The 25,581-nt window shown below is 39.5% G+C and overlaps 3 protein-coding genes across 9 annotated transcripts in view; 1 reads left to right on the plus strand and 2 right to left on the minus strand.

Annotated features, from left to right (window-relative positions):
- Positions 1-25,581, minus strand: part of LOC110990301 (glycerophosphodiester phosphodiesterase 1-like) — a 139,581-nt gene that overhangs the window by 30,336 nt on the left and 83,664 nt on the right. For 6 of the 7 annotated variants that reach the window (XR_002599803.2, XR_015425879.1, XR_015425878.1 and 3 more), the window contains exon 4: positions 21,716-21,808. The exons of the other annotated variant lie outside the window; for it this stretch is intronic. Coding sequence is in view for 3 of the 6 variants with exons in the window: in XM_022255214.2 (XP_022110906.1) it covers positions 21,716-21,808 (93 nt within the window). In the remaining 3 variants the exon portion in view is untranslated. The remainder of the gene's footprint in view (positions 1-21,715; positions 21,809-25,581) is intronic. 7 annotated transcript variants of the gene reach the window in all.
- On the plus strand, positions 1,251-11,981 carry LOC110987376 (uncharacterized). Its single transcript, XM_087139201.1, has 3 exons — positions 1,251-1,617; positions 10,998-11,202; positions 11,517-11,981. Exons 1-3 carry the CDS (start codon positions 1,251-1,253, stop codon positions 11,848-11,850), a joined length of 906 nt encoding a protein of 301 aa, XP_086995327.1. The 3' UTR covers positions 11,851-11,981.
- On the minus strand, positions 14,483-21,709 carry LOC110990950 (uncharacterized). Its single transcript, XM_087138953.1, has 2 exons — positions 16,061-21,709; positions 14,483-15,604 (listed from the first exon to the last, which is right to left on the minus strand). The coding sequence occupies exons 1-2, from the start codon at positions 16,264-16,266 to the stop codon at positions 15,388-15,390; spliced, it is 423 nt and encodes a 140-aa protein (XP_086995079.1). The 5' UTR covers positions 16,267-21,709; the 3' UTR covers positions 14,483-15,387.

Here is a 25,581-nt window from a genome sequence, read left to right on the forward strand (position 1 = left end):
CTTTATAAAGGTTAATAAAATACAGTCCATCAATATTTTTAAATACGTTTATTCCATTTCTTTACCAGTTTCAAAACTGGTTTCCATTGGGGCCATGCAAACATAAATTAATACAATAGTTAGAAACTCATGATGAAAAGTAAAATTGACAAATACGACAATATAATGCTACCACAACACGACCTTCCAGTTAACTAACAAGCCACAAGCGCCCAGACCCTGCGCTCTTAACACCACTGATTGGTTCAAACATACATTAATACTTTATGAATTAGACTGGCATCCATGCCTATCCCCTGTTTTGTCACAATATGTATAGATTAAGTATGTTCATGCAGTGACCTACTGGTCATTGTGTCTGAATCCTGTTCAGTATCTCTATGTTGGTCATCATGTAACTGGCTGAGCCAGCAAGCTTTATGATACTGACACCCACAATATGTCTGAATTTTTTTAATCTGTACGACATGTACGGTAGGCATTTGAATATGAACATATATGAAAAGACACAAGTATGTTATTTATTTTATGGAATTCTCTGATGTGCATGTTGTTGAATTTGGCAGTGTTCCTCCGCCAAAAAGGAAAGGTTGGTACAAGAATTTTTTTCACCCTGAGGTAGTCATACACAATGAGGTCAATGTACTATGTATACGCACATTGGGCATAGTCCGGCAATCGGCATTTTGTTATTAGTTCATGCTATATGAAATCACCAACTTAACGTATTCTTTTTTTTATTAAACCACAAATAAAACTTTCAAAGAGAAGGAAATCAGCTGATGAGAAATGGAGGCATATTAAGCACTCAAAGATTGAGCGTTTGTGCAGATTAACAGATCACATGTAACATAATACACCAAGCTGCATGGCCATAACTTTGTCTTCTGTCTAGTGTTACAAAGTTTGTATGAATGACCCAAGCAAAACTCACTTGTCAATCTGTTTGTCTGAAATATTTTGTCCAAAAGCAAAATCACTGCAAACTCAGGGAAACCATCTTCTAGCAATAAATGAGCTCATCAAAGCAAATGAAGCAACTCAAAAATCAACCCATGATATTGTGGTATAATAAATAATAATAATAAAGAAACATTTATGTTGTGCAGCTACCAAACAGATATATTAAACTGCAATTAATATGTTGGGAGGTTGGAAGGTAGGCGTCTGATTTTTTGCACCACCTAGTAAAATGTTGTTAGATGGCTGTTGTAAATTTTGGGAGTGGACAGTCGTCAACCCCGGCCGCTATGGATGCATTATCTACAGAAAGGCCTGATGCCCTGAAGGATCATTGGACAACATCCAGCACGTCAAGTGAAGACCCTTCAGTGCCGGATCCCTCACTTGGGTTGACAAAGGATGTTGTCCCTGACTGGAAAGACCAGCAGCCGTCATACCAGGAGTCTTGTCAGTCTTGGAAACCACAGTTGGCAAGGCCAGAACAGAGAGATGAGGAGGATCCGACATGGCCCTCATTTTACAGGAGGAAAGACATACGCCAGAAGGTCCGACCAGTTGATCTCTCTGTTGATCTGATCTGCCCGTGGGTGAGGGAACCTGGAGCAGAACTTTGGGAGATGGGTTTTGTCGGCGGAAGAGAAGAGGTTGATATGGGTATGCTCAATCTCTGCAAAATCTGTCTGACCACGTTCGGGTGAAGAATCCACCCTGTTGGTGGACAGTGGGTCTGCTGGTTCCCGCTATGTGGACGGCTTGGAGGGTGATTCCTTGATCATATGGCCACATGAAGAACTGCTATGCAAGCGCACAGGGTTGAAAGCGAGTGCCACCCCGGCGGTTGATGTACACCACTACCATAGAGTCATCACTCAGTACTCGAACAGAACAACCTACTAGGTGTTGTTGGAAGTGGCGAAGAGCGTTGAACACCGCTTGGAGGTCTAACCTGTTGATGTGTTTGTCTCGAGAGGCGGTGTCCCAGACCCCGGAGGCATGGAGTGGAGGAAGAAAGGCCCCCATCTGAATAGTGACATGTCCATCATCACGGTCACATCCGGACCTAGAGGTGGAAGACCTCTCCATGACTTAAGTATCCAAATATTTTCATCTTACATCGAAACGTTTTGGAACAGAGAGCACAAGCAGATAAATGGTGAAATATTGACAAATACTTGCCAAGTCTGCCTTTTCCTTCGATTACATGGGGCTCAGTTGGAAAAGGCAACCATGGCAAAGCATTAACAAAAAAGAGCGCGGACAGTTGCCACACTTTTGTAAGACCATGGAGTTATTATACACAAGGAGTAAGCACGTACAGACATCAAAAGGGTCAATGATGGCCACCGCAAGCACTGCACATGCTGCAAGGACAAAACAAATTACGCGCGACTTGCGGGCTATAAGGAATGCTAGGAGTTGCATTTGCAAAGGAGCGTGGGTACCACGCATGTGTGTCCATAACACTACCGCATGTTCAACATAGCAGCCTTGAGACAGAAACCACTGGAGAGTTCAAGTTTGATAATTTTAGTGATTGTTCTGACATTCCAATGACAATGAAAGTCTGGCTACGTCTTTACATCCCCAAAACGTCTTTCTTAACAGCAAGCAGAACTACTCACTAATACAAATTCTCCAAAAATACGCACAGGAAAAGTGAAAAAAATGTAGCTGGTCCAGAAGAAAATTAAAAAAACAGACAAAAACATGGAAAGATTTGTTGTCCTTTCTGTCACTGTCCAGCATTGTCTCAGCATGAAATCTTACCACGTTGTCAAATGCATCCCTGTGGCATGTTTCCACCTTCTTTTAACTGTAGGAACCACTAGGATTGTGACTTGTGATGTAAATATTGCAGTTCATACTTTGGGTATGTTCTCTGCTGCTAGAACCGCAAAATGTCATCAGTGACTTTAAAAAGTCTGACTTTTTGCCAAATAACCACCGCCGATTCAGAATTTTCTAGCACATCTGAAGGGATCACTTGCTGACTCCTGAGGACCACAGATAAGAACTATGCATCTTCTTCAGGCATCTTTTCCACCGTTTATTTACTCCAGTATGCTGCAGCGAAACATGACGAGTCTGTGGGTGACCAGCTACCCGGTGGTGGCATTCACAGAGTTCAAAGAATGTCTAGGGTCCTTCAACACTGGGGCCATTAACCGCACTTTGCCTATGGAGCCAACTGGAGCAGTTAACTGGATTACGGTCTGTAGGGACTTTGTTCTAATCAAAGATCGTATAGCATTGTGTATCGGAGCAAGATGGAGAACTTCACGTAAATATGTGAATACACATGAAACGCTGTAATCGCACGGGTGCCATTTGTTACTCCTGTGCAATGCACATTAATGCACAGGCGCCACGGCAGGCACGTGCACCTGGTGAGCCTGCGCCATTAAGCATTACCATAAACTGCACAGGCGTATCGCTTGCTCAAATGGCACCCATGGTAATTACACCTTTTGGGCAGAGTTATTTATCTTACGCCTTCCGCTATACGATCTTTAGTTCTAACTCCATGTGTTTAATAGGTCCATGGTCAGACCTTGTAACAGTCACAGTATGTATACTTTGGACACGCCCACAGAAGAAGTTGCGTCTGAAAAGCAATGTGGGGCATAGCCAAGCCGAGCAGAAGAATGTATGGAGAGTCGAGAATTATTAGATGAAAGGATCATGTAGAATTTACAACAATGTGAAGTTCGGTGAATTAGGACGCATGGATACTAAATTGAATGGCATGATCACCGGTCAGAGATAAGGGGGGCCTGATTGGAGATCGCGGTTGATTGTTACACGTACGACTGAGTACCTCTGATGATGAAGTTTCAGATATTGGAGGGCTTGATGGGTCTGCAGGTAGGGCGATGACATCTACAGCAGGTATTAATGAACAGAAGACCTATGGTAAGAATAAAATATACATGGTACGCTGATCATATTGCGCTTTATTCACTGGGACAGCTCCATAAAAAGGCGAAGCGAAGCTCGGAGAGCAGATTTCTCTGTTTCCCACCTAGCTAGCTGGCTCCCAGCACAGGAGTCTCAGGTGCTACCCGGCAGTTTGATGCGCATTGTAGCAATAGGCCCATGAGCAAATGTTCAAGCCGCAGGTTAAGGTTTAGTATGCGTGACCCAGACTCAAAATCACCAGGGGCTGCATGAGCAAATGACGTAAGGCGGCCTGGTAGAGTGTACATGTAGTTCCTACACACCTGGATGCCCCCAAAACTGGACAGATCAAGGCAGAGGCGTAGGGGTGGAACTAGATGTGAGTCGTAAGTAGAACCCGGATAAGAATTACGTTTATTATCATTAATATTATATTTACAAATAGATCATTTGGGAGACATTTTGTGATACATTGTTCAGCATTAGGGAGACATTGGCTTTTAGGGAGACATTTCAGTGTCTTCCTATTTTCAAACTACCAGAAGGAGGCCGAATTTTACTGTCCATATTTTGAGAGATGATAGTTTAGGGCCTAAAATGAAAACATACAAAGTTTGGTTCAGATCAGATTAGGGAATATTGAATTATGGGACGGTAATGTTTGAAAAATTTTGTGCACGTTCTTATGGGAATGTCTCCCTAATGACCCATTAACGGTATTATCATTGAATGAATTTAGTAAGCACAAATTAAATATTAAAAAATACATGTGTAAAACGAATGGGCGCCGTTGTGTATTTAGACCGACTGATGGGGCCGGATGTGAACCAATTTTACATACACAAGAAGAAATGAAGACTGGAGATTACTCAATTATTTGGTAATAAAAGCAAGCTGCAGGAAGTCAAGTTGGATTTTACGTGGATTTTTAAAGATTTAACATGCATACAAATTTAAGCATTTGTAATTTGATACCCAATGATCGCATTTTTGAGTTTTTCAGTACATTTTTATGTCTAAGGGTGTGCTTTGTGTAACTTTAATAAAGTTGCAAGGCTGCCAAGTGGCTCAAAAGGGATTTTTAAAACTTGTACAAAACATATGGGGGAAAATTAAATATTACAAATTTATATAATAAACCAGGTGATGACGTAACGATGATGTCATGATTTGGCATACAGATAATATTCTAACTAGGTGCCAGGTTTGAAGAGGATAGGCCACAAGGAAGGGGTAATAGTCATGTGTAGAATGACCCTGTGTTATGACTATGGGGAAAAGTGAAAAAAGGGGAAAAAATAAATAAAAAGAAACTAAATATGCTAATTGTCCATGGACAATGCAAGCGGCTTTCTGCCAATTATTTTAAAAGCTTATCCCTGAACTCATGAAAATGAAATGCATTACGCAGAGACGACAGCACCCTCTTTTGATATTTTACAAAGTTGTTTGGGAAAAAGCCAGCAGCTGGCATGGTGAGCTGAGGGCAAAGGTGCCTGGGCATAATACCCAGAAGAGGGCACTGTTTTACTTCAATGGTAAACGGATTAAAAATAACCTCACAAAAGAGGTAATGCCCGCTTTCTACTTTGCACGTATCGCCCACCTGAAAATGGAACACTGGACAAATCTAACAAAGTCTAGTGAATTCTTTTTGTTTACAGACGTTTGCAAAGGCATTAAATTGCTTCTAAAATGTTTAAGAACTATAGCATAACAATTGGACCCTCCTTCATGTGTGTTTAAACAAATTGCATTTCTGATGACATCACATGCCCCATGATAACTTCATCAATAGTAGCCAGAGCACCTTATTTTTGTTGCAGTTTCGGTCACCACCAGGTATGAAACCAATCGATCAAATAGAAGATTAAAATTTGATAAGCAGAAAAACATTTAATAAAAAAAAATCATAAAAAAAATCAACCAATCTTAAGTTTTATGATGATTGGACCTTCCCCATGTGTGTTTTGAAAATCACATTTTTGATAATGTCATAATGATTTTCCCATGTTTTGTGCATATACCTATTGCTTGACAAACCTAATACAAAAAATGTTGAATTTATCATATCGCATTAGAGAGATATGGCAAAACCCTTAACAAATTCAAATTTATGTATAAAATGGTATGATGATGTCATTATGACATCACCTCAATTATTATCTGTAATACATTCCAGTATAACCACATACCAAGTTTCAACCAAATCAGACTTACCACTCTCTGGATATAGGGCTTTGAAATGTGCAACTTAGCGATGATGTCACGTGACATATAATGGTATCATCACTGCCTCACTCTTCAGCATACATCTATGCAATTAGGACTATATGCCTATGCTGAATTTGAGTGATGTGCAACCCCCCCCCAAAAAAAACCCAGAAAAAATGTGTGCAACGTCAATGGCATTTGGAAAAAAAAAACAAACAAACAAATCAGAACAAAAGAAAGACTTTTTAATAAAATTTTTCGTTCATCACACATGTACATTTTGCTTTTACAAAGATTATGTTTTAATTGTTTTAAATGTAAATTCATTACTTTTTCAATAAGAACACTTGCATAAATGAATGAATTAGCTACATTAATAGTTCCATCGATCAATGACGCACACAAATGGAAAATAGTTCTTGCTTTTAATAAACCGGGGTTCTAGATAATAAGAGATAATGAAGTAGTTCCAAAGACTCTAGTATTAATGAGAGTTAACTGTACTTGATGTGCCACAAGAAGGCCCCTTTAATGTTAAATGTACATGTAGGCAATCCTTGCACAGTGCTCAACATACCACTCTTAATTTCTTAATACCATTCTTAATATGTACGCAAGCTCGTCTGCTGAAAAGAACAGAAGACCTTGATATCACCCCACACACTTGCATGCCCCATTACTACACATACTGCATTTCCAGTTGGCCCTTTTTTCATGTTCTAATAATAACATGCTTTAAACAATGTGTTAGGGGATGGTATCAGAGCTGGGTATCTTCTTACAACAAAATAAAATCCTTACAAATTTGGAGAGATTCTATTTAGTGCAAAAAATACAAAATGTACCTCACCTCTGATAACTACAAATGCAACGTAGCATCAGAGTGGCCAAAGACAAAGGGGAAGGAATGTGCACTGTGGAGACAAGCAAATATGTTTTAGCTAGGTCTTGCTGGGACTTTGTATAGTTAAAACTACCCATCAGCATCAAACTCCAAAAGAGGACATTTTAGTGGCTTGTATTTGTAGGGCTCTCCTGGCTGTAGCTTATTGCAACTGATTGGACAAAATTGTCTGCCTATGTAGTCTTCGGCTTGGAGGACTTCCTGCAAATAAAATGCGAAGGTTGACAGGTTCTTTCAAACTGTTTCCTTCATAATATTCAAAATAGCCACAACTTGGAAGTATCACAAAGCTCCTTTTAGTCAATAAAACTGTGTATTTTACCTCTAGATGGCTTGTACATGTCTATGCTTGACAGTGTCATTGATTAAAGATACATGTACTCTTGTAATGGGAAAATTCTGAATAGATTTTGGGGTCCTTGGGACTTCTGGGGCCGTGTGACATCACCGGGTTATTGATTTTTCCATATGATGCAGTAGAGAGCCAAAAAAGCAAGAGTGATAAATGGCATGCTAGCAAGCAGAGTCTTGAGTCTGATTTGCTGAGGGTGTTGAAATATATCCCTACCCTCCCGATTTTGAATTTTGTTCTTGGAAGTTTTGAGATTCTGTGCTTGTGAAAGGCTCAGGAAACAAACGGGGGTGTTTCATAAAAAATTGATATTATTGATATCATCTTTGGTTTAAGTCTGATTTTTTTAAATCAATCTTATGTAACTATTAATCTTGAAATTTTTTTCACAAAATTAATCTTAACATAAGATTGATTTAATTGCATTTTACAAAATTTAACACTTGTGAAAGAGGATGATCCGTGACCCTTGAAGTTTAGGTCAATGCGCGCAGCTTGACTTGGCAGATGGCCATATGCTTTTTGCAAATAAAGTTCTACTGTAGTCTGTACTGACACTGTCACTGCATGCTAAGCAGGCAAGTTTAGCTGTGACTGTGTTTAGTACTGTGAGGGTCGGTAGCCTTTTCAGGGACACCGTAGTGTTGTCTTCTGGAAACTTCTGGAAGGCGAATTACTGCCCAAGGGCCTGTCGCCCTTACGCAATTTAGTCCAATTATATTGTAATAAAGTCTCGTTGGAATCTATCATTTACATGCCAATGTAAAGGTAATTAACCTACAAAAATTTTCAATAATTAATATTGGGTCTAAACTTGCGCGTCTTCATTTTGCAACATTTTTGGTATTGTTCTAGCGTATGAATATTATAGGGAAATGTGTTTTCCACGTACGCCGGACGAACGCTCACTCCTTTTCTGGCTGACACCGAATGGTGAGACAAGCATTTTTAATGGGCCTATTTTTCTGCTTTTTGTTTCTCACATATGCCATTGTTGTTGTAATCTTGAGGTTGGGAGAGTGCATTCACCCTCCCTACGATTGCTGGTTGACTGTCCAGCCAATTGGACGTCTCCTAAATGAGATATTTTGTACCCAAAAATCCTGTCAACAATTCTAGCGATGACATGTGTGTTCATCACATGTGATCGACCGTACGTTACATGTGCGACCATATGTGTACCGTACTGCATGCTCATGTCATGTTGTGCTTTTTCTTGTGTACGCAGCCACTGCGTAAAGCGAGGGCGGTCCCGACCGGCGTCCGGGGAATTTAGATTAGGAATTTACTAAGTCCGGGGAATTTATTAGAGAAACCTATCTTTGGGGAATTGTCTTTTGTATTGGAACCTTATTGGGGTAACCTTGTCATCTTTTTTTTGTGATCTGGAGATAAGTTAACAAATATTACAGTGAAGTTAAAACTGAATACTAGTGTGATTGACGATTGATTATTTCTGGTCTGTTGTCTGTTTCCCTTGGAGCATCCGGTCATAAAACACTGGCGGACTCACCACAACGAAGTGCAAAACTGCACTACCCTGTCCTGACCCGTGACAGTACCATCGTCATTAAAAATTTAATGTAAAAAATGCATATCCAATCAAACTGTTGTGAGGATGAGAAGATTTCTGTGAATGATTTTTGTGGGGAAAAAATGAAAGAATGGAGGTGGATTTGTAACACTAAACTAACCAACATGTACCATCACCCTGACCATGCTAATGTCAGATGTTAAGGCATACATGCCTAGCACATGCACATGCTGTAGGCCTAACTCATGTAGTAAAGGCATAATAGTGCTTTAAAGGAAAGATATCCATCCAGATATAACTAAAATTTCTCTAAGCCATTCAGATTTTCTGACCATTCACTTGAAAATCAAATTCTACCGAGTAATATTCGCAGTAGGCCTAACAAGGCAGTGGATATTCAGCCGTTGCCGGCAACATCCACCAAATATTATTCTGCAGACATATACAATTTCAGACTTTTTTATTATTAAAAATCCTTCGCAGCCACAAATCAGAAAAAGAGTTTGGGAGAGTATTTAAAAAGAAAAAAAAATTGTTTTAAAAAATGGTGAATAGGAGGATTTGAACTCTTGCCCAGAAAAAACCTTGCAATCTCCATTTACCCAATGCCTGTTTTTAATATTTGCTAGTCCATTAGGCCAAGGCCACGTCACAGTTTCACCAACTGCATGAAGTTAGTAAGCTTATAATATAGGCTTCTTGCACATGAGGCTTCTTGTGCAGGAGGGCGCTGTTTTTGCCGGGAGGATAGCCTTTCCTGAATGTTGCCGGCGATGGTTAAATATCCTCTGGCGATAAATAAAGCCAATTTTTTCCTGAATTGTGGAACTGGCTAAATTGCAAAACTGGACAATGAACTGTATTAGGGCCTGCTACGTGTGTTATACGTGTGCAATATGTGCAGTATAATACGTGTACATTGTACATACACGTACATGTCGCATGCAGCTTGCCTTGGCATGGCCATGCCGATCCCCACTTGGAAGACTTTCATACCATTATCTTGCTCTTCCATTCATTTCACAAAATTCAACAACAGTCCTGGCAGTAATCAAATCGCTGTGGCTTGCAAAAAAAATGCAGTCCAAGCATAATTTGTATACACCGTACACTCTTTCCCCGTACTGTAGGCCTACTTGTGCGTGTTTGTGGTTCATGGAAGCACGGCGTATGATCCCCAGTTTCTACGAGTGATCGCACCGCAGATCAATTTGCTAATTCTTTGTCAGCTAATCTTCATTTGGGGATGAGAAACAACCCAATCATTGAGGGTGGGTTAGACATTTCTGCAGTTTCGGTGTTCAGGTGTTTGTAGTTTGAGATGATTTTTTTCTTGTCACCATTGGGATTATTTTCTGGAAAATCAAAACTGTCCTCTTCGTGATTTGGAAGAAATCTACTGGTACATGTACATTCTTGGTCAAGTGAAAGTTTTGCAACAACACGCATTGCACAAGTAAACCTCACTCTTTTGGATAGCGGTGCATTTTCTTTGTCGTTCAAGTTTTATTACAATCTGTAATGTCCAGTGTGTAAGTGGTTTCACAGGTCACCTTTACACAAGAATGATGAGTGGGTACAATAGTTTTTTATAGCTCCATGGTTGAAGCTTGGTGGGAGTGAGGATTGAGAAAGTAAATCCCTTAATCCTTTTCAAACTAGATTAGCAAACAAATGCAAAGACTGCAGGTATGAGGGATGTGTGGAGCAGCTGTAAATTATTTCTTGTTTCCGTTGTAAGAAATAGCAGATGGTTTCTCAGTCACAGCCAAAAATGTGATGTACTTATTTTTCACTGGGTTTTTACAAGGAAAAAATATATTGCACAATGGTAAGGGAAGTGTCAACTGAAAGAAAACAACTTATTTATTTGTCATCGTGTATAGAGACTTTGGTTGATCCTCTAACCCATCCAGGTATGACAGCATCAATAAAATCCAGATTTTTGGGCTGTTCCAATGTGCTTTACATGCATTGTTGTTCTACTGTCAAGCATAGCGAATAATATTTTGTAATCCTTTGGTGAGACTACTTATTTAGCCTGTCATTAAAAAAATTTTGCTGTAAAGCAATTTGTGTTATCAGTTGTTCCTAACGAAATTTGCCTTGTCTCCCTTTGACCATTATTACAGACTCAGACTCAGGGAAGTCACCAGTCAAGACGACTTCTGTCGGATGTCTTTGTAAAATCTTAGATGATGCGGGACAAGAGGAGGTTTGTGAGGGCCCAGTTGAGCAACTGGGAGAAGAAGCCAGCAAACCTGAAGATGAACCAGAGGAGTGTGAGTTGCCAGAGGCTGACTCTTTGGGAAAACACATGAGCCAAACGAGAAGAAGGTAATAAATGAAAGGGTTTGCTAGTGCAATTGAAGGATACTGATGGAACAGCTACTCAAGAATAATTTTCTTTCAGTCAGTATACAGATGTGCCGTTGGAATTGTATGGCTAATTAGCTGCTAGAGAGTTAAATGTGAGATTGGAAATACTGTTTGACTTCCGAAAGGGAAGCCTTTTTTGTGGGCTGAAGAAGGCAGTAGTGGCATTGTACATGTATATAAAAAACTTGCGACACCATGTATAAATGTCATAGACTTTTTTATTGGATTAAAAGTTTTTATAACGATCCATCTCTGATTTGTGTCTTTATTAGGAGAGGACGAAGCCCGAGGACAGCATTTGGAAAACAAGCTAATGTGAGCCCTCACCTCCAACCAAAGTACATTGTGTTTGAGGGCTCACTCATGGCACTTTTCAAACGCTGTCATAAGTGCAGTTCCTCCAGGGTGGAGATCGACAAGTGGATCATTGGCTCTTATCTGACAGTCACCCAAGACTGCATCAGTTGCAAGAGACAGAGAGCCGGTGGGAGTCACAACTATTTTACTCTGCCACTCCAGCAGGAAATCTGCTCGTGTCAGCTGCCATCCTCTTTAGTGGGCAGAGGCCTACTGAAGAGCTGCGCCTGCTCAACAGCATTGGCATAGTTACACACACCATCAAGACATACAGCACCCACCAGCACAGGTTTCTTCTGCCTGCAATTAAAAAGACCTGGTCCAACCACGTTCAGCTACTCCTGAGCAGGCCAAAGGAATCTGGGAAACCACTGACAATTGAGGAGATGGGTGGGCAGACAGCCCAGGGCATTCGGCCAAATATGGCTGTTACACTGCTTTGGCGCTCAATCACAAGAACATCATCTATCTGCAACTTGTTCGGGTACATGAGTTGACACGTCATCAGTTTGCTCCCCTCGGTTCCTTCATCCTTCCCTAGTCAAACTTGTGTCTCCTTCTGATTGGAAGTTACTTGGGCACTCGAATACACAGCTCTTTTGGGTAATTTATTACCAGGTTGCTTGTGTTATGGTCTCCTATAAAAGTTGATATTTGTACCACATTCTTGTAACATTCCTCATGGCTTTACCATGTATATTTGAGTTATTGAGCTTTTTCTTTGAAACAGAGCAATGAAGTCAAAAATGCTGGACAAATGGAGCCTCAAGCATATGTTGGTATGTGTGCGAGCAGCCAACCTGATGGTTGAGAAGCTCGTGCCTGACCGTCATCGTCAACTAAGCAAATACATCAGAGAGAAGGAGCCAGATTTAATTCATATATTTGATGTCTGGCATGTTGCAAAAGGTACTGATATTAAGCTTTGTGTAATTTTGCCAGAAACAGCTCACTATATTGGCATCTAACTGTAACACACGCTTGACACATGCCTAGAGCTACATGTGCATCATTCAACTCACATAATTATAACCTTTGCACTGCCCTGTGAAACAGAACCACCAAATTTTCTGGCTCTGCATATTCTAGCATTGGGTTAAGTTGGATGTTATATAAGTGGTTATAACTGTATATTGCACAGATGGCTTAATAACCATGGATGTGAATGGAATGTGCATTGAAAGATAGAAGTCATGGCTCCGATTCACCGAGGATCTGAATGGAGAAACCCCCCCCCAAAAAAACCCACTTTTGACAGTTCTTGGCTAAGCCGACCATGTACATGTACTGTATATGGCAATATCCATTGAAAAAAGTCTTCTTTTTCTTTTGCTCCACTGCCTGACCAACATTGAGAGTCTTGGTATTTTACACCCTCGGTAATACAATGCCGGGACAATTTTTTTTAAAGTATTTCTTCATAAAAGTAAGTTCAGAAAACTGTTTCATAAAAATATCCGACAATCACATTAAACTGTTGTCAAACCAGTACTTTTATATGGCCAGTACTTTGGAACATGATCCACAAATAAAACAATTTCTTCCTCTCTACAAGGAAAGTTTATGCACTTTTATAATGGGCTTCATTTGTAGGACTTAAAAAGAATGCTGACAGGCTCGCTAAGAAAAAGGAATATGAGCAATTTGAACAAACACTCCGGCCACTCAGCCTATCTTCCCCCAATGTCAGCATGGGTGAATAAGAAAATGGTCAAAGAAATGGTTGAAGCCAGGTTGGTTTTAACTTCATAATACATATTCCACATTACTTCAGCATTTTGACTGTTATGCAGATGTTGGCCAGTACTATCTTACAAAACCTACTGTTAGCATGATGTAGTGGGCATTTTGCTGATAAAATATTAAATCACACTGCAGCGAAACAGTATTGAACTGCTATCTGTAGTTTCCCCACTCCACCCTTTTCTTTGCTTGAGTCTCCTCTTTTCTCCCCTTATATTCATAAATCTATGATAGAGCTAATAGAAGAGAGGACTTCCTATTATAATTTGAAATCCAATGTATTCTGGCAACCTGGTTGTCATTTTGGGAAGTATCAGAAAAAAGAATCCCAAATGTATTATAAAAAATGTAGTTTTCCAGTTTTGTGAAGGCATATAATTTTATTATCCTGTTTTATTTGTTCTCAAAAAGAAAGAGTATCATCGCCATGGGATGTTTTAAACGTGACATTCTCTTGCAATTCTCATCCAGTGTATCTTGATCTTCATTGCTATTTGACTCAGAAGCTTGTGAGAAATTCTACGAGCTGCTGGAAAAGAAGCTTCTTCTCAAGGATCTCTGCAAGATGTCAACAACATCCCGGACATCCTCACTAGAGGCATTTCAAAGCCTGCTGAATCAGTTTGCTCCAAAGTCGAAGGCATTCTCAAATGAAGGCATCACAGGCCGGAATGTCTAATATTATAGTCATCAAAAAACTGTTCCAAACATTTTCGAAGACTACATGTATATATGTCTTTGCATAAATGGAAAGTTGAATTGATGGGTTCTATGTTGGCAATGTTCTGAAACTTCTTTCAAAATACTACAATGTATATGCAAAGTGTTTAGTCTCGTACAGTTATTTGATCCTAAATGTTTGGTTCAACAGGTTGCCCTTAGCTGCTCTCCATTACAATGAGAATAGCGAACGGTCTCAAGGCACCAAGTTGGATGGGACCCTGATGTTTCACTTGCGAGGCTGAAGTACGAGCAGCATTGTAAACATGGTAAAAGTGATGAAGGAACCTGCTCAGTTTGATAATTGTAATCAAGTTGGATTGGGCACCCTACATTGTGCTGAATATAATATCTAATACATTAAACTTGATTTTGTTGAGAAGAACTCCAATCGAGAAACTGAAAACTAAATTATGGCAACCATAACAGATTTTATTACTTTTAAATTAGTGGAGTCCTTGCTGTTTGGTTTATACATGTACTTATCAAGATTTAATATTCTTGAAAAGTAGCCAAACCTCTTAACAAAGACGTCCTTGAAAATTCAAAAATAACATTGTTGTTAAAATTGTTGTTAACAGGAACCCTGTACACTGTACATGTATTAACAGGAGTGGAAAACTCTAGCAAAGACTTAGAACCTAAACTTTCCCTTTTCATAACGGAAAGCAGTGCTCTTATTGAGGTTTGACTGTATACATATACAGTCATATGATACAAAGTATGCAAAGCAGTTTACACAAGTCAACATTGACACTCAAATTTTCTGTATGCTTTTATTTGTATCGAAAAACACCCAATATCATGTGTGATACTGATTACTAGCCTGTCATGTTCAAACTGGTTTTTTGGCAGAGGTAACAATTGCCATTAACTGCTATATAATACTTTTCCCACTGGGAACTTTTTGGACAGGTTGCTGTATTTTTACTTAAGCACTGTTGAAACCTGAAACTGTTGAAAGGAATTTGCATAGAATTTCTAAAAACTGGGAAGGTGATCAGTGAATACATATAGTTTTTACAGTGCACAGAGCATATTAAATCCAAGTCACAGAATCAAAGTGAGAATACAAGTACATGTAATATGAAAGTATAGATTTGACAAATGTGACGACCTCAGAAGTTTAACAGCAAAATGTGTGGCAGTAAGTAAAGTCTGTCCTACATATTAACAGGCGTGTATTTTGTTTTATTTAGATTAATTTAGTGCTATTTCTGACAATATTTCAAGTAACGCGATTTTTTCATTTTTGTGTCGCATATGCATTTACTAAATGTATCTTGTGTATGTGCACATACACTCGTGCAGTTTCCGAAGTTTTCACCATGTCAAAAACCTAACTTTACATCCCCATTTAAAATTTTGGTTTACATAAGTCCAACTCAACTTCATTAATCCTATATAAACGCCGTCCTCAGATGGAAAGGCCTCCCTGATGAGACGAACAGCACACGCTAGAAGTGGAACATGTACCATGCGTCTAAGGTGTCCCCAAAACCACTGTGTCAGCTGCCTATATGCAGTATGGCGGTACTTCCTGTACAGAATAAACAAGAAAGTCGTTTTAAAAAATACATAGGCATGTACCTCCAACAGCTGGATTAGAGTAATGTTTGAATATGGCAATATTTTAAAACTCAGTACCAAGGGAATCCCAATATTCTACTTGTGAAAGTGTCATAACCACATGATTAACAAAAATTCTACCAGTGAAAATATCATAATCACATGGCCAGCAATAAAGCTTGACAGGGCTTCTCATCACCTGAAAAAAATCCTCCATGTTTCTCTAAATTTTGGTATACATGTCCGCGTGTCCGAATTAAAAAAATTGTATAAAGTCCCCACCAGGTACCTTTAGTAATGCTGTCTTCTTTTGTTCCCCTTTTAAACACTTATATAGTAACATGTAAATGCAAAAAAATAACAGGAAATGCCTCTTCCTAAGATACATGATATGAATTTCTCCAGAAGAAAACATTTCTTCACTCACTTGTTAGGGGGTGCATTCTGCCCTCGACCTCCACACTGTTGCCTATACCACAAATATGCAGTGTCAAGGAACCATCTGTTAAGGCAGACTGGCTCAAATCCTGGATGGTGCGTGATGCAGTTCAGTGCTGCTCCATCGTATGAATCTGCCATGCGAGAAACTTGACCTATTTCTTCGCAGCACACACAATCAGGAACAGTTGCCATTGCTTGGCACCCACCACAAACACACCTACAGGAAATCAATTATGAATACTAGCAGTGAAAAAATACTTTTAGGCTTAATGAATTTCAGGGAAAAAGCTCCATATACAGACATCACAAATTTCTCTCTACAGTGGTATGCTAGCCATCAGAAAGTGATAACGTCCTGAATCTTAGTAAATCTAAGCAGCGAAAAAATGTAACTATTTACTTAAAAAATACTTAGACATTTTCAGATCAATTTCACGTTCAGTGTTTGTGTCAAGCGATGTCCATATATGAAACTCTTTTCAAGTTAGCAGTGAGACGTAATAAATTACCAATAATTATCATTCCCTAAAAAAATAAGCCAGAGCCCCCAGAAATTGTGAAACACAAGTAGCCTAGTACACGTACTAGGAGCATGGAGCTACAAATAGCTCCATACTTGGAGCCATACGTGTACATCTGTGTACAGGTACATGTCAAATTGGGCCTACATGTGTTGTAATCTACACTTGCCGCTTGCATTTAGTTTTTAAGACATGAAATTTTTCATGATGTGCAAAAGCATGTCTGAATAATCCTGAAGCACAATGAAGATTTTGGACCAAAAAGCAACGGCAACGCTGGACTGGCTGCAAAGCCTAGACCACACCTTGAACTGCACTAAGTTGAAAGACATTGAAAACAGTTGAAGGAAATCTGGGAAACATGGTGTGCACCCACATCATGGTCCATGCACACGAGACTATCAACGAAGCGTTAGAATATACACACAGTACGAAACATTAAATTCTTCACAGTTTTATCATCGACCAAAAAGAAGCCCCTTTTCAAATAACAATCATTAAAAAAATTCTCACCAATTGATGTTACCGAGGCGTCCCTCCGAAACTTCATCCAACATGTCGGACGCGGAATCACTGTTGGAATGGTCTGAAACTTCAGGCTCAAACATATACGGCTGAGCCCCAAGCGAGACCTCTTTTTCATTCTCACTTGAGGTGACTTCCAAACTGTAACTGGCCTGATCAGAGGTGGATGGATCTGAACTATTACCGTCAAAATCGGACGAAGAATAGGAAGCTGCATCCAAATTCTCATGTTCGGCCATGTTTCTGTCAGAGCAGATTCAATGTGTGTGTGAGCACAATGTTGTGTTATCGTGTACATGTACACATGCGATGCGATGCAGCGTGGTCTTAAGGCTTGGCGGCTAGTCTCGTGCCCTCACGTGGTTGTCTGTTCAGACAGTCGAGTCTTTCGGTGAATTTTGGTGCCCCAGTCTACGTCACAGGCTGTGCCCCATTTTGAAACCCCAAAGAGGGGGGTCACTTTACAGGTGGCGAATAAACATATACTTTGTGTGAATCATTTCTGCCTTTATTTCATACAAAACATATATAAATTAGTGTACTTATGAATTGAAATGGGTTGTTACAAATTTTGACTTCCTTGTTCCTTGTTACATTTTCAATGCATTTTCTTTGATTTTTTCCAGTCTTGACTGGATTAGTTTAGTTTATTTTATAGGGAATTAAAACTTTCCATCTGCATTGTGAAAACTGGATTTATTTTTAAGGAGCAAACTTCATGACTTATAAGGGATTGGGTTTACACTTTGGGTTGGGAATCATGACAAAGGCATGAGCCAGAACATCAGAAGGCAAGATGACAACAATTGGTACACTGGCACCGGGGTGCAAGTGTACATGGATACCCCCTTTGTTTTTCAATTTTTTATTTATTTATTTTTGTTCAGATTGCCATTTCATGTGAATTTTATGGAAAACTGACTCTGGGAAACATTTTCTAAAAATGTTTTTTTTTTAAATACGTAGCTTTTCAGTATTAGTCTTGAAGAGTGATACTTCCAGAGGAAAGAATCCCGATGAAATTTTCTTTGATACTTCGGTAAAAACAACTTCAAACTTTCAAAACAGGACCCATCCAACAAGACAACACAATTTTGTGGAGGTCTGGCCCAATCCTCATAATACTATATACATGTGCATTTACCCTGGTGAAAGGAAGGGGAATGTAGGAAAACCTACAGGTATAAAAATCAGTTCATTTTGTTATCAGGCTACTTTGGTGTCACAGGGAAGCTTTACTTGAGGAAACTTGTTTTGATTTCACGGAAATCAAAGTGAAATTCCCTGGGTGTATTGATCTCGGAGTGACCCGAAGAAGCTGCATGTGGAGTTAAACCAGTTTGACAAAACCTCCAAAAAGCTGCGGAAATTCACAGCTGAAGGGAGGTCTTTATGGCATTGTCACACCTAGGTGTGATAGGTGGGCATGTCAGGGTGATCAAATGGGATAAAAAATGCTCTACCTAGCGTAAAGAAAAATGGCCTCTGACTGGAGTTCTGGTGTTGGGCAGATGTTGCTGGTACTTCATGGAGGAATTTCCCAAGGAACAGAGTACAGAAACATAGACCCCTAGGCTGGGGAATACTCATGCAACAAAGATCCTGTGTTGGAGTACTTGTAGTCGCACACAACTCAAGTCCAGTGTTGGAGTATTCATACTTGTGCACAACTTGAGTACTGGTAAGATAACAGACAACTGTCACATGGTGCATTAAAAGGAGCCATCTACTGGACAATCCAAGAGACTTAAAATAAGCCCAGAATTGCCTTATTTCAGTGGACTTACGGAAAGGAAGTTACTTTCTGTAGATCTTTGGAAATTTGTATCATTAAAAATATGCAGGCCACTGTTGCTTAAATTGCTTTTACGGGCTGAGTGGTTTTCTTTTGTACAGTATATGCATACTGGAGAAAATAAATGGTGGAAAAGATGCACAAAGAAGATTCAGTAGTCCTCAGGAGTCAGCTAGTGATCTCCGCCGATGTGCTCGAAGCTTCCAAATCAGCGGTAGTAATTTGGCAAAAGTCGGACATTTTTAAAGTCAGTTATGACATTTTGCGTTTCTGGAGGTAGAAAACAAATACCCAAAATATGAACTGCGATATTTATATCACAAGTCACAATCCCAGTGGTTCCTATGGTTAAAAAAAGGTGGAAACATGCTGCAGAAATGCATTTGACAACTTGGTGAGGTTTCATGCCGACACAGTTGTGGACAATGATAGAAAGGACAACGAATCTTCCCATATTTTTGAGTGTTTTTTGTTTCAAGGCGACCATCATGAACATGTGGAAGTAAACGGACATGAATGAGCAGTACCCACAATCCTTTGCAAATACATAATTTGTTTTGTCCTTGTAGCAAGTGCAGTGCTGGTGGTCATCATTGACCCTTTTGATCTCTGTATGTGCTGACTTCTTGTGTTTAATAGCGCCATGCTTTCACAAAGTCCAAATAAATGATGTCTTTAATTCCATGTAAAACCAAGTCGCATATCTGCAGTACTATTGAGACAGCTTGGATCCTGGGCTGATGGTTCCCTGTAATGTGCACTTGTGGAGCTGATCAGTGACTTGGAGCCTGGACTGCATTTTCATGTACATTCTTGTCAAACTCGAGGAAAACCGCAATATGAGAGCAATGTAGTTAATGCTCCACGAACTTAGTGGTGGGAGTAGAAAGGCAAGATTACTAGGAATATCGCATTTCTCAATATTTTGTTATGCATGTAAGAAAAAAGGCCCAATTCAGTATGAAAAAAATATTGTGGTTGTGATAATTATCATGGCAGTGAGCAGACTACTGGGAGAAAAATTGAGAAAGTAATATCACAGTTCCTTACACTGATTTAAGTTATGACCGCCGAGCTTTAAGTTATCGTCAGACCTTCCAAATTCACACAGCCCTATTTCTACAACTATGCCAGACCTTTCTTGTAATAGCGTTGGGGCTCAATTGAATTTACATTCATTTGTATTGGCGATCTCTCTCCCCCGGCACCAATTTAGGCTTCTTGGTCACTTTTAGTCTTCTTAGTGCTCCTTCAATAACTTTTTGTTCCTCAATGTATTTTGTGGCCAAAGCAATGTCAAAAGCCACAGAAAATGGCAAGGACTTGTGTGTCGTTTTTTTATTTTTTTGGTCGCCATGGCTTGCAAGTTGCAGACATGTACATATGGCAGTTTCAACGCAGATGACACATGTGCGTGGATGCAATTTTTGTGCTTAGCATAGCATCTGTGAAATGTTTGCCGAGATATATGTGTATGTACATCAGCAAATTTCTTTGCTACAGTTAGCACAAACAATTACTGAATGGAAAGCAGCACAGTGAAATTGGGCTCAGATGTGTATAAGTGGAATGGTCAGAAAAAAAAAAACCACGTACATGTACATGTATGTTCAAATTGCTTCCCAATTTATGGGAAAGCACAAAGGCAAGGATATATTACTCTATATTCCTCCTGAATGTTTTGACCTGCTTACTGATTTCAGTCATATTTCTCCATGATTCATGCTCACATTGTGTCCATTAATTCCTGTGTGGTCACGTTTCAATGCAAAACACCGTAAACAAATTTTCAAATACAACATCATGATGAATTGGGCATGGAGTCATTCACAAGTTTCAATATATCTTTTGTGCCTTTTTCGATAATTATGCATGCAAACAGATGAAAAAAATCAAATTCATAATAAACAACAAAATTATGAATAAAAGAACATGCTTTACAGACGAAACAAACTTTATAACCTTCAAATATAAATGACACACAGATATACATAGCACCATCACTGTATTTACTTTCCAGTTTCTTGTCCCTGATGCCCAAATCTTGTTCCCATATATACAACTTGCCGTGTAATGTTGGTTCAAGGGAACGTGCATGCTGTCCATGGAGTAGAGGTTGCTAACACCCAAACAGGGCATTGAGAAGGGCTATTTTTTTTCATGCATGATGCAATGTCATTGATCCTTTATTGGATCGACAAGCTTTCCTACTTGTGAAATGACCCATGTGCAGAGCAGTCTGCTTCCCACAATACGTTCGGTGCCGGTGCTTCCTTCACAAGGGCCGCATCCTTATTACTTGGCTGCGGCTTGAAATTACACAAAAACCTACAGCTGTGGCTGTACCCACATCCCATACAGTTATGCATAATTTGAAGCTGCTGCCAAGTGATTTCGGCACAACCAGCAAAGACAAATCCTTTGTAACACATAATGCATGTTGTGTGAACGAGGATGAGCAAATATCCTAGACAGTGTGGGAATTGGGAAGACTTTTTCAGATCTTTTTCTGAGAAAAATCAGAGAATTGGAATGTTACAAATTTAAGGCCTTTCAAACCATGCAAATCGGACAAATTCGCATTAAAACAACAGTTGGCAGGTATGTTACTCCACTGACCTGCCAGATGTATTCAAGTTAACACTTGAAGATTATCTGCTTTTTGTTGTTTACAAAGTGAAAGAGACTTGAGAATGAGTTACCCACGGAATTGGACTTTCGCTTTATTTCTGCTTATAAACATCCTACTTGAGGTCCTCCAAATAAATAACATGTTAGTGAAAAGTAGCAAAACTAGCACCTTGTAGGGGAGCAGTGGGAAGAAAGAGCACACCATCCCTCTCTCGTACAGTTCACTGTGCCGCTGGAAGAGCTCAGTTATGGCATTCACCATCTACATATACACATAAAACATCAGCAAACAAAATTAGCTTAACTTCTATCCATGAAGCTGCAGCCCATTTTGTTACATTTGGAAACGTGTTGATGGTATTTCAGGGGTCAGAGTATAGACAAATTCAAAGACCAAAATTAGAAGCCATTACTATGGGGCCATCCTGTTTGCATGCAGGTGGTGCGTGCATGTGAAATTCCTCTTTGACCAATGGTCCCTCGGAATGGCTGTAAGGTGTTCTTTTAATTTAATGTTTTTCTTTTTTGGTTTTGGTGTGTGTATTGATTAGTTGTTTTAACCCCTCAAATTTTAAAGGAAAGTTCTCTCCCCCTCCAATATAAGTTGAGCAGGCCATGAGTTTTCTTCAGGAACATTCTCATTGTATACACCCCTCCAGTTGGGGTCTTTCCATGCAGGTCTTTCGTGTAGTGTTACCAGTTTTCTTTCACTGATAGAGAAGTATTGTTTAGAGCTGAATTAGAGGTGGGGGTCCACTAGGATTTTTTTCCCCTCTCCTGACCAGTTGGTTAAATGTTCACTCCAGATGTGTTGAACAACAAACCAGTATTGAAGGTGAACCTGTGTCTGTGTCTTTTTCCTTAGTAAATTAGGTTAGCCAGGTTCTGGCAGAAAGCTGTTTCTTTTATTATTAAAAAATTAGCTTGAGCTTACTGGAGTGAAGTGTGAAATGGAAGTGATGTGGAAAGTCTATAGCTAGGCTGAGAGTCAGAATGCCAGATGATTCCGGTATGTCAGCATGACATTTGAGTTGCTCAAAAAAAGCATTTTCTTGTTGGCCACAAGACACGATTAGAGGCACTTTTGCCCAGTAGGCATAAATTCAGGTGCCTCATGCAACAACTAACGTGCCACGGTTAGGACAGAACCGAGGAAAACCCAGATTTTGTTGTAAAGGCCAGCAGTGGAGCAGAACTCAACCACCTTATGTACATTCCACTGAAGAAGCTTGTAAGTATAAATACCCTATCTATTTTGGCAGATTATTCTCAAGAGTTCACTGATGTTTTGATTAAATGAAGTTCCTTTCCTTCACTGAAAATATCAATGGAATTTGTAGATGTAATTTGATTTGATTTCAAAGATTCAGCTGTGTAATTTAATCGAAAAGTTATTAAGGGTTATTTTGAAGTTTGAATTATAGACGGGAACTGACCTTTTCTTTCCAAATTAGAAATGCAGTACTGGTACTGTTCGGCCATTTCTTTAAATTTAGATGGTCAGTGGTCACTTTTGATGTTAATCACAACTACCCTACCACCAGTGCTACCCGGTGTCATAAATTGATCTGGACGACGGAAACCCTACAAATACCCGAGTGCAGTGCTGAGAATTGAGTGAACAAAGTTGACAAATCGTGGGAGCAGGAACTTAAGTATAAGGGATGTATACACTGAAAACTGGATGTATACACTGAAAACTACACGTATTTCTCAATGAGAAAGAACAAAACCTTTTGTGAATTTTTATGACAATGAACTGTAATCTTTTGTACTTGTAAGGAGCCTGAAATGATTTGTACAGGGTCAAATTGAATTTGTATTTCACTGATTGAATTTGAATTTTGTTTTAGTAATAAATTACGTTAAATTGGATAAATGAGAATCAGAAAAGAAAGAGGCAATTTAACAATTGATTTAAAACTTCATTTTTGCCTGCAACTTGATGAAATCCTGGATTTAAATGTGTTCTTTTTATGCCTATGTACACAGTTTTGTAAATAAAGCAGTTGTTAACCAGAAAGGAAGAACATTTTAAAACTGAGAAGTTTCCGCCTCATCCTTTTGGCAGTCACATTCTTACAATGGCGTCTAATCAGCTTTGTCTATAGAGGAGTAAGACCACACAAGGATTAAGAATGGACCTCGATCAATCTATTCAACCTGATAAAGGACCTACAATAGCAATTCAGCATGGTAGATTGAGAACACCCACAGAACTGGTAAACCACCCAAATCTGTATCGGATAAACAATGGCACATCTTGGTAAAAGTCTTATATCAATCAAAAAGACAAACTGTGCTAGATCATGCCAAGGCCATGAAGGTCCCTGGCAAAGTGTGGAATCTTCATATTATGGGATATGGTCGCTGCTGTTGTACCAACCTGACCGGCCCCGCCCCCACCTGGCCACCCCCAACATAATTGACAGTGTGGCTGGCAGAATCTGCATCCCTAACCTGACGGTTGAGCCACAAGTACTGAAACGCCATGAACACTTTGAACACGCAAGCATGACTCCTACCATGACAGTCCAGCAAAGCATCTGCTCCATTCATCCCCACACTCAGGCAAAGTCTCCCTCAACCCTGACAATACCGTACCTACAGAAGCTAGTGCTGCCTTCCAGTCCCTAAACCTTGAGTTTGATGACGTTTTCAACCCAGACTTCAGTGGCTACAACGGTTACGCTGGACGGTTAGAAGCCGTTGTCAACATAGGCCCTGTTAAGCCCCCTCAATGCAAGGGCTGACTCCCACAATACTCTAAGGACAAACTACAGGAGTTACGACAGAAGTTTGACAAACTTGAAAAACAAGGTGTCTTTGCTCGTCCAGAAGACTTAGACGTCACTGTTGAGTACCTAAACCCCTCCTTTCTTGTCAAGATGCTGAATGATGACTTTCGATTAGTCACAGCTTTTGCCAATTTTAGCAGCTACAGCAAACCACAGCACAGTGGTTTAAGATGCAGACATTTGTAAAAAAAAAATTCTTGAGTTTATGCTTTTTTTCTGTTCAGTGGTATCTAATACAATTAATTTTACTCTTGAAACGTTTTCATCCACGATATTTCTTGTATAATTCACTATTTTTCGTATTGATACATTTTCTGGTTTTTGGTTGGACATTTTACAGTGGGAACTTTCGTGCAACATTAAACCCCCCGTTTTCTATTAGATAATCTAAAATTTGGTGATAAACCTATACGTTATTTTGTAGCCTATTTAACACTCTTTCAGATGATGTGACCTTTGATGTGAAATATATAGTTCAAAGTGCAAAAATTCGCTGCAACTTGGAACGGTAAATTATGTCGCAGTTATCAAATTAGCTTAATATACTCACCAATGTCCTTGATGATACATACTTAAAATCGGCCATTAACGGCCAGGGCAAAAATGTTTACTTTATTCATAAATTGGTAAGTTGATGTTTTAGCTACAAAGATAATCAAGTGGGAAATTGCCGCAATTCGTCGTTGTGCCGAAAAAAATCATTTTGTGAGCAGTCCTCGGCCGGAATTAGCGCGCGTTGACGACGAAATAAACAGCGCCCTCTGGTGCCGACATTCGTACAACACATTGCGCGGGATCGCTATCGCGCGTTCAACATCGTCGCTACAGCTAGACAGGAATCAGCTTCGTTTTAAGAACTTCGGTTTGCTTACAAAGGTAACTTGTAATTGTAGATTTGAAGGACATATTCGGACATAAAGTGGTTGGTATTTGAGAATAATTTGGGATGATTTTTCTTATCAGGGAAATGGGGATAAGTTTTAAGCTAATTCAGTACTAACCAGTGAAGTTATGTTGTTTTCGCTTATCTGTGTCGAAGACATTTCCCAGAGTTGTTTTTGATAAAAACTGTATTTAGTGTCGTTGTCCCGAATTTGGCGATTTTCCAACCCTTTGCTACTGACAAAAAACAGGATGCTTGATTTTGGAGTGACCTCGTAGCAAAGATTCTTTTTGTGAAAAGGAATACGGGTTGGCTGCAAGATTTAAAAACAATGTTTGAGAAATGAAAATCACT

Source organism: Acanthaster planci, linkage group LG07 (assembly GCF_054643075.1).
Source record: "Acanthaster planci isolate LZ-2023a linkage group LG07, COTS_SCS, whole genome shotgun sequence".
NCBI classification, from domain to species: Eukaryota; Metazoa; Echinodermata; class Asteroidea; order Valvatida; family Acanthasteridae; genus Acanthaster; species Acanthaster planci.